This window comes from Nicotiana tabacum, chromosome 23 (assembly GCF_000715075.1).
Source record: "Nicotiana tabacum cultivar K326 chromosome 23, ASM71507v2, whole genome shotgun sequence".
NCBI classification, from domain to species: domain Eukaryota; kingdom Viridiplantae; phylum Streptophyta; class Magnoliopsida; order Solanales; family Solanaceae; genus Nicotiana; species Nicotiana tabacum.
In genome coordinates, this window is record NC_134102.1 from 129,841,978 (window position 1) to 129,857,728 (window position 15,751).

The 15,751-nt window shown below is 32.7% G+C and overlaps 2 protein-coding genes across 2 annotated transcripts; one reads left to right on the forward strand and one right to left on the reverse strand.

Annotated features, from left to right (window-relative positions):
- Nucleotides 1–249: 249 nt before the first annotated feature.
- LOC107784096 (2S seed storage albumin protein-like) lies at nucleotides 250–6,402 on the forward strand. Its single transcript, XM_075245865.1, has 4 exons — nucleotides 250–568; nucleotides 1,499–1,698; nucleotides 4,996–5,150; nucleotides 5,924–6,402. Exons 1-4 carry the CDS (start codon nucleotides 306–308, stop codon nucleotides 6,212–6,214), a joined length of 909 nt encoding a protein of 302 aa, XP_075101966.1. The 5' UTR covers nucleotides 250–305; the 3' UTR covers nucleotides 6,215–6,402.
- Nucleotides 6,403–7,325: 923 nt separating this feature from the next.
- On the reverse strand, nucleotides 7,326–12,986 carry LOC107784097 (RHOMBOID-like protein 2). The gene is made up of 5 exons (XM_016605164.2): nucleotides 12,427–12,986; nucleotides 9,464–9,627; nucleotides 9,032–9,195; nucleotides 8,476–8,726; nucleotides 7,326–7,697 (listed from the first exon to the last, which is right to left on the reverse strand). The coding sequence occupies exons 1-5, from the start codon at nucleotides 12,729–12,731 to the stop codon at nucleotides 7,586–7,588; spliced, it is 996 nt and encodes a 331-aa protein (XP_016460650.1). The 5' UTR covers nucleotides 12,732–12,986; the 3' UTR covers nucleotides 7,326–7,585.
- Between the last annotated feature and the right edge of the window lie 2,765 nt (nucleotides 12,987–15,751).

Sequence of the window (15,751 nt, forward strand, 5' to 3'; positions counted from 1 at the left end):
TCAAATGCTGAGCCAACTTGCATAACTTCCAAAATCACTTACTCCCTATTTTTACTAAACAAACAAAATTTGCTTTGTTTGCAGGAGTATATGGATTCTTTCTTTACAAAAGGTACGTGGAAGCAAAGAAGCAAAACATAGAACCATGCAAAGCATATACTATCCACCTGCCAATACCTATAGTATTTCCTCAGCCACGTACTTAACATGCAACCCCTTTTGTTCCCCTATAAATTCACACTTTCTCTATAGCATTAAAACCATCACATCTTCATTAAAATAAAAAAAGAATCATCCCTTCAACAATGGCTAAAGTAATGATCATTGGAGTTGTTTCTTTAGCCATACTTTTAATGGCAGTCACAGCTTCTAGCTTTCGTACCACAATTACCATAGCTGAAGATGCTGAAAACCCAAGGGACCAAATTTCCCAACGTTGCCAGCAACAAATCCAAAGGGCACAGCAGTTACGCTCTTGCGAACAGTATTTGAGACAAAGCACCAGATTCTCTGAGGAGGAAGAGGAATTTGACAACCAAGGCAGAGACTGGCGCCAAGAATTTCCTAGGTAATGTTGGAATATAAACTAGGCTCTTTATATATATTAACTCTGGGATATGTTTTAATAATTTATGTGGCAATATTTTTTTTATTCAGTTAAAAAAAAGAATGATAACTTTCGAATTTGAAATTTATGTGGCAAAATTTCTTTTAGTCAGTTAAAAGAAGTATGACAGTTTTGGAAAAATTTGGAAGCAAGTTAATTTACACCTCTATTTAATCTTAGTGAGAATTTTTTTAGCTATACGAGTACTTCTAAATTATTTTAGTTCTTTAAAAAGGAATGACAGCTTTCGAGATTTGAAAAGAAATTAATTTAAACTTTTCATTTTATTATTAATGAGAAGTTTTTTTAGCTATACAAATATTTCTAATTTGTTTTCCTTTTTTAAAAAGGAATGCAAGTATTTCTAAATTGTTTCAGTCCTTTAATTAAAAGGAATGAAAGCTTTCAAAATTATATTTAGAAACAAGTTAATTTAAACTTTTCATTTTAATCTTAATAAAAAGTTTTTATAACTATACAAATATTTTAAGTTGTTTTCGATCACGCGTTTAAAATTAATTCTTAAAAACTTTTTAAACTCCATGCTAATTTAAACAATTTCACATACATAAAGTGAAACAGAGGGGATATAATACTAAACGTTAAACAGATGGAATATAATATTATACGTTACTTCTAATATATTTTTATCTCATTTACGTGACACTATTATATTTGGATAGTCAAACAAATTATTTTTATATGATTTTTCAAAACTCTTTTTAAATATTTTGCAAATTGAGCAACAATATTCGAATTGACACAGAATATCTAATTCTCAAACTCCTAGTTATATACTGGAATGACTCAACTCGATAGAGAAATGAATTTTAGATTAAAATATTCTTTTAACCTTTAAGTTATTTACTGTTTTCAACATGTTCTAAACAGGTGCTGTGAGCAGCTGGAACAAATACAAGATGAGCAGTGCAGGTGTGAAGGAATAAGGCAGGTGGTGCAGCAGCAGCAACAGAGAGGAGAATTGCAATGCAGAGAAAGACAAGAAGTTTTCAGGACTGCTCAGACCCTTCCCGGTTTATGCCGTATTAGCCCTCAACGATGCGAAATCCCAACCCGCAGTCCCTTCTTCTAATTAAGAGGCTTTTGCTTTAGTTAGCTTCTTCTTGTTATAATAAATGAGTAATACTAGTAATGAATAAATCACCTTTTGGTGTGTTTTCTTCCAAGTAGTTTGGTGTAACTTTTTGTTTTTGAGTAATAATTATGTACTTATTATCTTTTCTCTCTAAGTTTGATGCAATGAATATAACCACCTTTGTTTCTTAGTTCAAACAACACTTTTCACTTTTCATTTCAAACTCCTTCCGGCTGAAAAATGAATAAAATGTAAAGTAAGTGTACGCCAATTAAGAAGGGTGTTTTACTTCTTTTTTTACGGTTGAATTTATAACGTGATTTATAACGTGATTTATAGACATAGATATGTGGGTTAAATTAATTTATTAAAATAAAATAATAAAGTACAAACAAATTAAATAAGAATAATAGAAGAAAACAAATTAAATAAGATTAATTGAAGAAAAGACAAGTCTGAGCATTTCGACATTACTTGTATAAAGAGAAAAAATACTAGCCCTTTGCTATCAATATTTCTTGATGTCTTATAGAATGAGCATCTATTTATACTAGAGCTATGAGGTACTAATATTAATGATACAATAAATGGTAATTAAAAGGTGATAAAGAATAATAAAAGGTAATAAAGTTCAATAAAGATTAATAAAGTCGGGAGAAATTTTTTAATAAATGGTAATTAAAAGGTGATAAAGAATAATAAAAGATAATAAAGTTCAATAAAGATTAATAAAGATTAATAAAGTCGGGAGGAATTTTGGGGTCTTCTGTAACATTTTTATAACGGTAGTGGTATCTTGAATAAGAATAACGGTGGTGGTATCTTAAATTGCTTCTTATTGTATAACGGTGGTGGTATCTTGAATTGCTTCTTATTGGATCAGGTTTGTATTCGTTGTCACTATAGTTGAGTTACCAACCGGTCATCCTTGACTAAGTGTCGCTTCCTAAGACACCTGAGATCGATTTTTATAATATTACAATATTTAAGTAGAAAGCGTGTTTGGGATAGTATAATAATGTAACAGAAATGTGAACTCGAATAATATTTTTAGTCTAAAAAAATTAAATAAAAAGAAATAAATTAAAATGTATGTTCTATATATATTCTTATTTTTATCGTAAGATGGATGTCATTCACTTTTATCAAATAGAAAAGTAATCTGGTGCCATTTTAAACGATATAAAAAATTTAAGGAGTCTAACTCATGATTACAACATTTTCTTCTAGTGCAACATATGTTATCGAATTTTAAGCAAATCGTAATACGCTAATAAATCAAAAGTGAGTAAGCAAAATTACCCAAAAAAAAGTAGAACTAATGTGAGTGTTTAACTGATGAATCGTGCAAAATCTAAAAGGCTATATAGGTAGTTACCTTCTAATTTAATATTAGTAGCTAGTAAGTTCATCGAACTACAAACAATCACGTAAGTTCGAAGGCATAAATAATTCATTTTATATGTAGTTCCGACGCAATGATTATGTCGTTTGATACCATATGTATAAACGACAAGGCATATATAAGCAACGGTGCCAAACGTAAAATATACGAAGGAATAATGTTGTATGAAGGAACAATGTACTTTTGTATGAGGAAATCACATAACGAGAAACTATAATACTCCCTTCGTTTAATCTAAATGGCACACATTCTTTATTAATCTGTTTTAAAAAAAATAATATATTTTTATATTTAGAAATAATTTAATTTTAAACTTTTTTATTTATCAATTTTATCCTTAATGGAAACGTTTATAACCACCAAATATCATGGCTCCACAAAGTTTTTACCCGTTAAACTTTTAGGACAACATATTTGAAAAGCTTCTTTTTTTCTTAAACTTTGTATCAAATCAAACTATATCATCTAAATTTAAACATAGGGGTAGTAGAGATTAGGTGAATTGTACAATGAGTTTTTACATAAATAGCCGGACAAATTCATTGTTTACTTTTCTTAGCCGGTATACACAAATTATGTACTGATTATACACAATTATACATATTTTATACATGAATAATATTTATATTACACATTCACCGGTTATTTTTAATTTAAGCGATCGGATGGACGGCTATTTAGATTAATTCTTTTTGTACAATGGATGGGTTGAATAAAAATTTGATAATTCAACAAGTATATTAACATTAAAGTAAAAAAAAAATGGCTAAATACGCCAGCGCTCTAAACTTGACAATTTTATTTTATTTTAACACTTCAATCAAAGTTATTACCAACTGAACACCTTGCGTTTCTGTTTTAATCTTGCATAATTTCATCGGATATATAGGGCCAAAAAACAGTTGTTTGGCTTTCGAAAACAAACATCAAATGTTTCTTCTTCTGTTTTCTTCCAGATACCATTTGTTTTATTCATCTTCGGAAAAGAAGAAAAAAACAGCTAAATAAAAGCTGTTCTCTAAAAAATAATTCTTCCAACATATGCAAAACTAACTATTTCACGATCAAGTTCAAACAAACACCTCTTCTTTTCCTTTTCTATAAAAGGACAAATCAAAAACTTTTCCAATTTAAATGTTATTAATTCTTTTGTCCTAACTTATGTGACACTTTTTCCTTTTTAGTCGGTCAAGAACACATTTCTATATGTCGTATTAATTTTAAACTTCCTATTTTACATTTAAAATGATAGTTTATAATCATAAATTTCTATAATTTATACTTTAGATTACAAATTTCAAAAATTTTTATTTTATTTTTAAAATCCATGTACCACCATCACATAAAATAAGACGGAAGGAGTATATTATTGCTTAAATGTTTTAATGTTAAAAAATATCGTTCTAGAATTCATAAATCATAAAATTGAAATTATGGCTCCTTCTATCCACCTTGCCATCTGTGTTAAGTATATCTACAATTTGATAAGCTAATACAAACAACCTTCTCCATACATGCAGCTCCAAAATCAGTTTCTAATTTCTGAAATCTAACAAATTGAAATTTTGTTTAATTTGTAAGAGTGGATTCTCTTCTCTTCACAAAAGTCACGTACGTGGAGGCAAAGAGAAGATATAAAAAACATCACAGCATGCAAAGACACCATATATATATATATATATATATATATATATATATATATATATATATATATATATATATATATATATATATATATATATATGTCCAGCTGCTAAAACCTACACAAATTTCTTCAGCCACGTACTTAACATGCAACCTCTTTAATCCCCTATAAAATGGCTGCTTCTATAGAACAGTATCCCCATCACATCTTCATTACAAAAGAAAATATTAGAATCATCTGAGTTTTCAAAATGGCTAGAGTAATGATTCTTGGAGCCATTTCTTTAGCCATACTTTTCATGGCAATCACTGTTTCTAGCTCCCGTAGTATCACCATTACTGTTTCTGAAGAGGCTGAGAACCAGCAGTCCCGTCGCTGCCAGCAACAAATCCAACAGGTGTTACATAATTTGTACTTCTTTTTAGTTTATTTAAAAGAAAGGATATCTTTTTATATTTAAACATAATGTAACTTTAAATTTTTTATTTTACTCTTAATAATATTTTATAATTAATGTCCGTAAAGGTGGGTTGAGTTGGTTGGGTAAGTAGTTTTACACATATGAGACCTAGGATTAATTCTTAGCAGTAGCATTTTCAGTCAGATCTCGTCGCACTGGACTTGCCTGGTAGTTTTACACATGGGAGACCTAGGATTAATTCTTAGCAGTAGCCTCTTCAGTCAGATCTCGTCGCACCGGACTTGTCTAGTTCACATCTTCTGTGTGGTTTATGAACTCCTGAAAAGTGAGCAGGCTGCGAATTTCCCTAGAAATTTTTTAATATTTTATTATCAATATTGTTAATGATACGATTTTATAGTCATACAAATATTATGGCAATTTTAAAACCATAAATTTCAATTTTTTTTCTTAAACTCATGTTCTATCAAATGCCTTCATGTAAAAATATATGGAGAAATAATTAAACGTTCAAGATATTAAAAGATCTGATACTTTTGACTTTCATCTAAAACTTGAATTTAAAGATAAATGTAAATTTAAACGAACATGTCTCTTCATGCAATAAGATAATTCAATAGCCTCAGTTTCCAACTCTATAAATTCAGGCACATCTCTTAAGAAGTGGCTAATTAATTGATTTTAGCGCATCTCTTATTCTCACGCCTAGAATCCACTCTTTTTAATTACTTTCTGTTATTCTACAATAGGCACAGCAGCTACGTTCATGTCAGCAGTATCTGAGGCAGAGAAGCCAATCTTCTGAGGAAGAAGAGGACCAAAGCCGCGGCGACGTACAACGTTGCTGTCAGCAGCTGCAACAGATTCAAGATCCACAATGCCGTTGCGAGGGACTAAGGCAAGTGGTGCAACAAGAGCAACAGAGAGGAGAATTGCAGGGAAGAGAAAGGCAAGAAATGCTTCAGACTGCTCAGAATCTCCCCGGTTTATGCCGCGTTAGCCCTCAGCGATGTGAAATCCAAACCCGCAGCTGGTTTTAAGTAGAGGGTACTGTCTATGGCATATTGCAAATATGCAATAGCCTTAGCCTGCTTGCTTGCAATAAAAGAGTTGTTGTAATCTTGTAGTAATAAAATAATCACACCTTTTGGTGTGTGTTTTGCAGGCATTGCAGAATGTGTGTTTTTTTTTCCCTTATCAATTAGTAGAATGTTTCTGTTTTTTTCTATGCTGAAGTGATTTTACTTTTTTTAAGCAAAAATCTATCTTCCTGAAGTAAGATCATATTGTATTTGTTGGTCTCTTCGGGTCGTTTGGCCCAAACAAGTTATTTCGGGATTAGTTATTCCACCCTCCCATAGGATAAAAAAACATTACCATCCAGTGATAATTAATCCCGGAATTAGTTATACCACTATTTTTTTCCAACCAAACATAGGATAAACTCATCTCAAATTTAATCCCGGAATTAATTATCCGGTCTCTTATCCCTACCAAACATGGGATAATTATCTCTTATCCCTAAATCTTAAAGCTAACTTAAAATCAACATTTTTCCCACTAAATTCGCTAAACTAAGTGGCACTAATAACATAAAAGTACATATATCAATTTATAGGGGCGGAGCTAGCATATGATTTGTGGCCGAACCCAGTAATTTGGTCTGAACGCGTATAAATTGTTAATTTAGAACTCAGTAACATAAACGAACTAGAATCTCGAACTCACAAGCTTCAAATCCTGGTTTCGCCTCTGTCAATTTATCTATCTGAGAAATTTAATATGTAAACTTGATTTACTTCTTATATTTTGCTTGTCCAAATAGTTACTCTGTGTGTGTATTTGTGTTATATATATAACTCTTATTGTCATCATTGCGATTAACCCAGGTGACAAACACTTAATTATCTCTAAGTGCATTTGACAGTAAATTGATCTATAAGGATTGCCTAAACAGTATATAACCTGAAGGGGTTGAGTTGACAGTAAATTTTTTAATCTAGTAGATGAAATATGAAGGGATAAAAAGGTAACTTTATTTGATTTAAAAAGGAGCTAAGATTTGATCTAAAAAGATCATTTTCTTTAAAATTGTAAAGGGGCATAATGTACCAATAGCACTAAGATTTGTTGGTAGACTTCGTCATTTCATTGCCATTCATAGAAATTTGTCATTTGCTTAAACAATATAATAACAAGGTAAAAAATTTTGCTTATCTTACATAAAGAATGGAGATCCACTGCAAATAGTATACAGATTTACAATATATTATAATATATCCACACAACAAAACCAGCAGTCGCTATACATGTAAAAGTAACATATGAACAATATGTTTTAATTAGTCTAAGATGAATAAAGACAGAAATAATGAGAAATATCATAGCCGCAGAACAGAATGGAAAAGCTCTTAGTTATCACAGCTCCAACGTGATGTACGCAAGCAGCTCAAGTAACGGCACCAACTGCAATGCTCGTTTGCCTTCACACCTCTAAATAGCATCACCAATCCCACTGTGACTCTGTAGAATTTGGAAGGAAAAAAGAAAAAGAAAAAACAATTAGGTGGATGATCAGATACGGCGGATTTGGACACATCACTACTTCTGGACTATGTTGCTTGGATCCTTCAAAAATGTGATCGCACGCGTGTAACTTCTGGATGATTAGACACATACCCGGCAGTATCTTTGAAGGATCTGAGCAACCTAGCTTTTGGCTCAGTATATAAATATGTATATGCAGTCCACACATTGAAGATGTTAAAAAAAAAAAAATTACACAATTAAGTTTCACTGCGTTAAAAGTAACCATCTATAATAAGTTTTGAATGGTAATGTGGAATAAATGATAAATAACCTGTAAACCATTAATAATAATAGCGTAAAGTTGTTTAAATTGCCAGTGTGAATGACATAAATCCTTCTAAGATATATATTGCTGTAGACCCAAAAAGAGCACAACGGATTTACAAGATTTATATAGCTTGACCCCGACTAGTTGATATACAGATATAGATTTATAGTGAGTCAACAGCCATAGTTGCAGAGGAGTAGTGAGTGACATGTTCTTTAGTAGTCACTGACTCTGAATTCTAAATATGTCTCTGTATGCAGATCATAGTATACTCAACATCTAATCATGATCAACGAATAACTTATCCCGAGCTAAAAAAATTACCAACCTTTCTATCATTTTTTACGAGTGAAAAATTTCATAGGAAGCAGCAACAAGAACTACGTAAATTAGATGTTAGAATAAGGCAAATGTAGAATTGACCGTAGCAGTGATAGAGCTTACCCAACAATCAACAAAATCGAGGCAATCAGCAGGAGAACATATTGGTAAACTTTGAACTTGGACTTGAGGCGAGCTTCAGCTGGAAGGTGTTGCCTTTCGATCCAACCAAACTGAGGTCGTAGTAGCAGAACAAAGCCAAGAAGAAAACCACTCATGAAACCTCCAATATGGGCATAGTTATCAACGTGAGGAAGAAGACCAACAGCTAAGTTAATCGCGATGATGATAATAAGAGTGAAAAGAGCTGCAGCCTGTAAAAATGAGGATGATTAGTAGAGGAATTAGGTACTTAGAATTTGTTATAAATGAATCAAACAACCTCCTCAACTGGAGTAAGAACACAAGAGGTGCTTAAAGAGCCAATATGAATAGCTTGGTTTTGCAATCACGGCTACAAACTTATATGTTATGATTAGAAAAAGGTCAAACTTCATGTGGAAGAAGAAAGCAAATCAAAAGAAATGGATAAGGCAGCTCTTGAGATCTCCGCATGACCCCATCCCCAAAACAAAAACAAAAAAGAATAAAATAAAAGAACGGAATAATAGAGTTATACCTTATTGGTATATATAGTCCAGTTAGTAAGCAGCTCTGATAACATAGCTCCAAGAAGTCCAAATAGAGCACCAGAAGCTCCAACAGAGATGCTGCGTTGAATGAAAAGGCAAGAAAGAACGCTCCCACCCATTCCGGACAAAAGGTAGATAACCCCTACACGGACTGTATGTAACAGTAGATAATAGTGAGCAATAGAAAATAAGCAGCAAAGTAGGACACTGGTTGAATTCTAAGATCAGAAAACAAAAGGCAGAAATATCTGAAAGAAGCAACAGAAATTATTTTTAAATAGAATGCAAGTAGAACATGTAATTTCAGTAAATGGCAATGCACCCCTAGATGCATAGATGACAGGGCACAATTTCAGGGGGGAAATGAACAGACAGACAGACAAAATTGTTGTAATTTAAAATGATAATGAGAACCATACCAAATCCAAACTGCTGCTCAAGGCGAATCCCAATGAAAACCAGACTCAACATGTTGGCAAGCAAATGAACAACACCGGCATGTAACCAGATACAAGTGAGAAGTCTCCAGCCTTCATGCTCGTTCACTACTTTATTCCATTCTAGCGCTCCCAGTTTCTGTAGTCTGCACAATTACAGTGAAGAATCAGTATGTAACAGTTCCTTTGTCTGATTCCATTTTTTCCTTAATTTTTTTCAAACAAGAGTGACATCAGAATTTGCAAGGTCACATGGGAACATTCACCCCTTTAAAGTAATAAAGTAACAAATATTTCAATAATAAATCACAACCATCATAAAAAGGTATCTCGTTATCTGCAATACACAGAAAAAGTTTATCCAATTAGTCTCTCCGTGAAGACAACATTCTTAAGAGGGAACTAGAGCATTTTTCATCAAAGGTTAGTGTAAACTTTCTGCTGAAGCACTTCTACATGTGTCCTGATTTTGTAAGTTTTAGTTATCGGATGAAAAAACTTCTCATCCATATTTTTATCCATCTAACAGTTGGTTTGCTGTCCAATATGCACCCCCCCCCCCCAATGGAAATGAACAAAAAGGCAGAAGGAGAGGGAGAGAGAATGATTCGCAGTTTAGTAGCAAATGAACAAACTTTGGAATCTTCCGATTTGGTCTGATGGTCGGAAGAACTATCCACTGCTCAAATTAACCTCAAAGTTTGAAGTGGTGATTCCAAATCTGGAAAAATGGAAAACAGCCTCCCGAATCTGTTTACCAACCTGACAGTTCACTAGTATCCATCACAATTAACCTTTTTTCCCCTCTTTCTTTATAATAAATTTATGTTGATGTCTCATTATGTACAAAAAGTTACAGAAAACACAGCACTTAGTGTGGTACTATCTTATGTTACGTCATTGGGTTATATATATATTTTGAGGATGTGTTTCTAGGGCTCTTTGATAGGTGGATAGGCCTAGTTACAGGGAAAACTCTAGCAATATTTTTGAAAATTTAGGGAGTTAGCCAAATTTAGAAACTACTAGTGAGTGTGAATTAACAGTTGGGACACACTTGATGCTAATAACAGATTTTGACCCTCATTCGAGGACGAATGATCCTAAGTGGGGGGAGAATATAAGGCCCCGTAAGATTTCGCAAAGGAAAAATAATGTTTCGTGGTGCCGAACTGGGCTTACGTGTTTGAGGATTTTATGCATTACGCAGGCAGGATGGTTCTTTGCTAGAGTTCGTTGATGGTATGATATAATTATGTATTTTAGTCGCTTATCGCACTCTAATTCACTATAATTTATTAATGTTTGAGCTTTAATTGAAAGTGTTTTGCACTTTTGTGTGTTTTACGCCTTTTAGGAATGATTCTGTGCTTTGTAGATGTTATGGAATGAATTCGAGCTATTTGGAGCTTTGAAGTATGAGTAAAAGCCCAAGGGAATAAGTCGGGATCGTGTTCGGAGGTTGAGGACCAAGTCTGGATGTCAAAAATTGAAGTTTAGTCCGTACTTTGAGAAATCCCCACTTCCATGTGTATGGCCTAGTAAGATTTCGAAAAGGAAAAATAATGTTTCGTGGTGCCGAACTGGGCTTCAAAATTTAGTCGCCAGCTCGTCGCAAGCTCGCCGTGGCTCGAACTTTTTGGATTGAACAATGCACTAGAAAGTAAAGGAAAAAAATTTTTGGGCAGAAGAAATGCACTTCTGCGGCCCACTATGCGGCCGCAGAATCACTCTGCGGACCGCATAATGGTCGCAGAGTGAGACAGTGTTTTGGGCCATTTTTTATGTCATTTTCGTGGCCCATTATGCGACTGCAAAACCATTTCGCGGGCCGCACTCTGATCACATATCCAGTTTTGAGATTTTTCGGAGGGAGGTTCTACGACGCATTATGCGACTGCAGAACAGGTCTACAGACCGCATAATGACCGCAAACCGAGTCAGATTTGCCCAGTTCTGGAGGGCAATTATGCGGCCTATTCTGCAGACCGCATAAGAATTATGCGGTCGCAGGTTGGGTTTTTATTACCCGACCCTACTTCGATAAAACATAAGCCATAGTCAAATGTGAGCAAATTTCTGATACTTTTAGAGTGAGAAAGAGTGCTTAGTGTGGGGGAGTAACCTTCAACCTATTATCCATCAATTCTTGCTCAATCATTGATGATTAACAAAGAAATTTTTCATCCTAAAGGTAAGATTCTTCACCCTTCCCCTTAATTTCGAAATTTATCTAAGAATGGGTAATTAGCAAGACAATTCTTGGGTATGGGAGTTGTTATCTTGCATGCATGTGTTATCAAAGATTGTGGGAAGGTTGTGAGCTAAAAATGGTAGAGAATGGGATGGGGAATGATGGAATTTTTCACAAAATAGTCATTGCCATCAACAGAATTGAGCTTTTGACAATGTCCATTACCTCCCGCAAATAGATCTTCATGTAAGGTTGGTTTCATTAATTCGAAAAACTTCAACAAATACAGTAATAATAAAGACACAATTTAAAACCTTGTAATAAAATTAGATTGAAGAAAAGGAGCATAAACTCGCAGAACAAAATTCTTAGTTAGACAAAATAGACACAACAAAGGAACTGAATCACAAATCAGGCACAAATTAACCAAAAAAGTTAATGCTTTTACTGCCAAAAGTTTCCTTTTTGGAATTAATTTGATCTACTTAAAAACTGAAAAAAAGCCAAAAACTTTTTATAAAAGCCTGAACAATTTTACCCAAATAAATAGTATGTAAAAGCCAACCCCTTTAACTAGATCAAAGCAACAGTCTTTCAAGAACCACATATTAACAGAAATCAAGAATGCATCTCACTAAGCTAAAGCTATATCAAATTGGAAAAAAAAACTTCAAACTAGTCTATAAATCAAAATTTTAAACAACAAAATTAGCTCAACTAAAAAAAGGGGGAAAGAGAAAGGGAAAATTACGTGTTAGAAGAGGGTCCAAAAAGAGGATTTTCCTGAAGGGGTTGAAAAGAAAGCCTCCCAAGGAACCTTGCAACACACTTTCTGCCTCTGCTGTTAAAACTGTCACTAATATTATTTGGACAATTGTTAACAAACATGATTACAATAAACATGGCTACATTTGCAACCACAATCATTGGAACCAACCAAGATGTCCACTGTGATTCAGAATTCTCCACATAATAAGCTGATGTTGGTTGAGGATATGATGTCCCATTTCTTGATTTTGTTCCTCCTCCTCTCTCTAGATCTCTGTTATTCATCATTCTTGATTTCTTCTTTTTTCCTCACTCTGTATTGTACAAAAATTGAGCAAATTCAAGAATTTATTGGATGTGTATATATAATTGAATGTGTGTGTGTGTGTAAGGGAAGAAGTAGCTTGGAAGCAGAGATGAAGAAGCCTTAAAACTGAATTTCAAGAATTGGGGAAGAATATAAGTAAAAAGGGAGGATTTTTAACTGCTGGGAAGTATCTTTCAGACGGGAAGACGCGGTGAGCACATTTTTTTTTAAAGGATTTGTTTGCTTTTTGCTTCTCTGGGTTATTTAAGTTTGGTAGGAGTAGGACATAGGAAATGTGGATATACCCCAAAAAAGGTTAATATATATTCCACTTCTTTTTCATTTATAGATGACCACCAAATATGTGTTACGATATGAATTTATTCATACTTAATAAGAAGTTTTAAATTTTTTTTTAAAAGTCCTGGATTCAAGTCATTTCAGATATCATATTGATTAAAAGTATTAATCTAAATAGCCTCTCATTCAATAGATGACTGATGTATATAAAATTCATGTGTAGTATATGCACAATCGTATATAATTTATGTATATTGGTTAAAATATAAACAATCAATTGGACGGTTATTTAACTAGCTATCCCAAAACAAACAAAAAAGGTAGTTTTTAAGTGTGAAAAACATTAAATTTCTATAGTTTACCTTTTTAAAAGATTAAATTAGGTCACCATACAACATTTCGTCATCCAATATTTTGTTTCAAATTTATGAATTGCAATCCTCATAATCCCCCTTTTAGGTGAAATTCTGAAATTTTGGGGGTGAATAATGAAAAGATGTTTATAGAACTATGCTCTCTAGAAGATATAAGAACGAATGAGTGATCAGAATAAAAACAATGCGACTTTATAAAGATTGCTCTTTATTTGCTAAAAACACGACATGATAATGAATCTTAAGATTCTGGTGATAACTTGGTTTTCCAACTTTCACATTTCAAAAATGGTCTTATGCTGCATTTAGTGGAAATCCCTTTCTCTTATCTCTTCTTGACATTTTACTTTATAAATACAAACACAACCACATGTTTTTTGTTTGTATAAATGTGAAAAAGCTAAATAAGAGTACATATTCGGACAATTTGAAGGCTTTGACAGCTAAGTTCTACCTAAGATAGTTGAGTATTTGCTTTCACCACATATGTCATGTCATAGAATATTTTGCTTTTGAATATGAACATGTTTATATTCAAGTTATATCACTAATTTATTTATTATAGCTTCATAGCTAATTTTGCCGGCTAATCTTTGTTCTTTTTCTTTTCCTTTGATGTTTTCGTCCAGTAACACAAGGGATAAGTACAGTTGTACATAACATACAAGATAGAGTACTGTTTTAGTGGATGATACAAAATATATAAATTGTGATGAAGATATTTCTTAAGAATTACTTCTTCACCATTAAAGGAAAGGATCGGCACGATAGAATAAGGAGGACGTTTTCAAAAATTAAGAAAGTTTTCTAAAGAAGTTTGAACTTATTTATTTAATCTATATATATATATATATATATATATATATATATATATTGAATAATCATATAAGACATATTGTATTAAATTTATACTCATCACTTTACATTTACTAACTACAATTATAAATTCACTCGTGCTATGTTATTAAATTGTGTTATATTAGCTTTCGTCAACTTCCCGTTTCACCTCACTCTAATTTATAATAAATAACCAATAATTTTTGAAAATAATATCAGGGACGGATCTAGAGTTCGACAATAAAGAGAACTCAATAATTTTTGTTGACTATGTTTATATATTAAGAAGTGCACTAAATATCTATAAATATTTGACCATGAGCCTAGTTATTATCGTAAATTTACTTGAAGTCGGTGTAGAAAACCATAAGATTCAAATCTTAGAACTGCCTTTTGTCTAATATGCTCTAATACTGAAACAAACGTATCGAGATGAGCAATGCATTTTTCTTGTAGCGTCTTCCTTTTCCGATAGGGGAAAAAGGATATAACTATTGTTGGTTGATGGTTGAACTAACTAGTATTTAACACAATTCTCTCGCTAAAAAAGAAAGGGGGGAAAAGAGAAAAAACTAGAAGAGAACAGGAAGATACAAGAAGAAAACATGTTAAGTTTCTTTCATTAGGTACACTCTAATCTCTGTTTTTTGCTTTCTCACTCGATATTTGATATTTGTATTGGATTCGACTAAATCCGGATTCGCGCCGGAAAATTTCAATCCCTAACAAAGACGATTTGATACTTAGGGCTCAAACCCGAAACTTCTGATTAAGGATGGCGGATCACTTACCACTCCACCAAAACTCTTATTGGTACACTCTAATCTCTTCTACCTTCTTTTTACCTATATTATATTATTCACGACTCAATCACTCCAAGAAGTTTAAAGTAAGAAAATGAGTACATAAAAGATCACCGGTTAAAAGTTTAGGTAGAAAGCAGACAGATTTAGCTATAGCTTTGTTCTGAAGTCTCATTATTGCAATTTCTTTGAACATTCTCCTTCAGCATCTTTCTTGTTCGAATATGTCACAAGGTCATGGAATAATATTATTCTTCAACTTTTTCAATCATTAATTATAATTATTTTCACCTTTTAATACATCCTTTATGAAATGATATTAATACGTATTAATACTTTTTTCTTAAAAGTGCATTTTTGTACAAGCAATTCGGTATGCCCTACCAAGTTTATTAGTATATGTATTTCCTTGTTAAAGTTTTCACTTTTATCTTGGATTGCGTTTTCTATCACTTAGCTAAAATGAAAGTCAGATTGCAGTAGAAAAACCCAACATCGAAAGTTGGTACGATCAGAGGTGGAGTGGATTTGAAACTTATGAGTTCGGAATTCTAGTTTTTTTAAGTTACTGGGTTCTAAAATAATAATTTATACATATTTCATGAATTTCACAAGATAAATACAGAATATGCTCAAAAGCTACTGGGTTCGGTCGAACCCGTGACATAGGGCTAGCTCCGTCCCGGG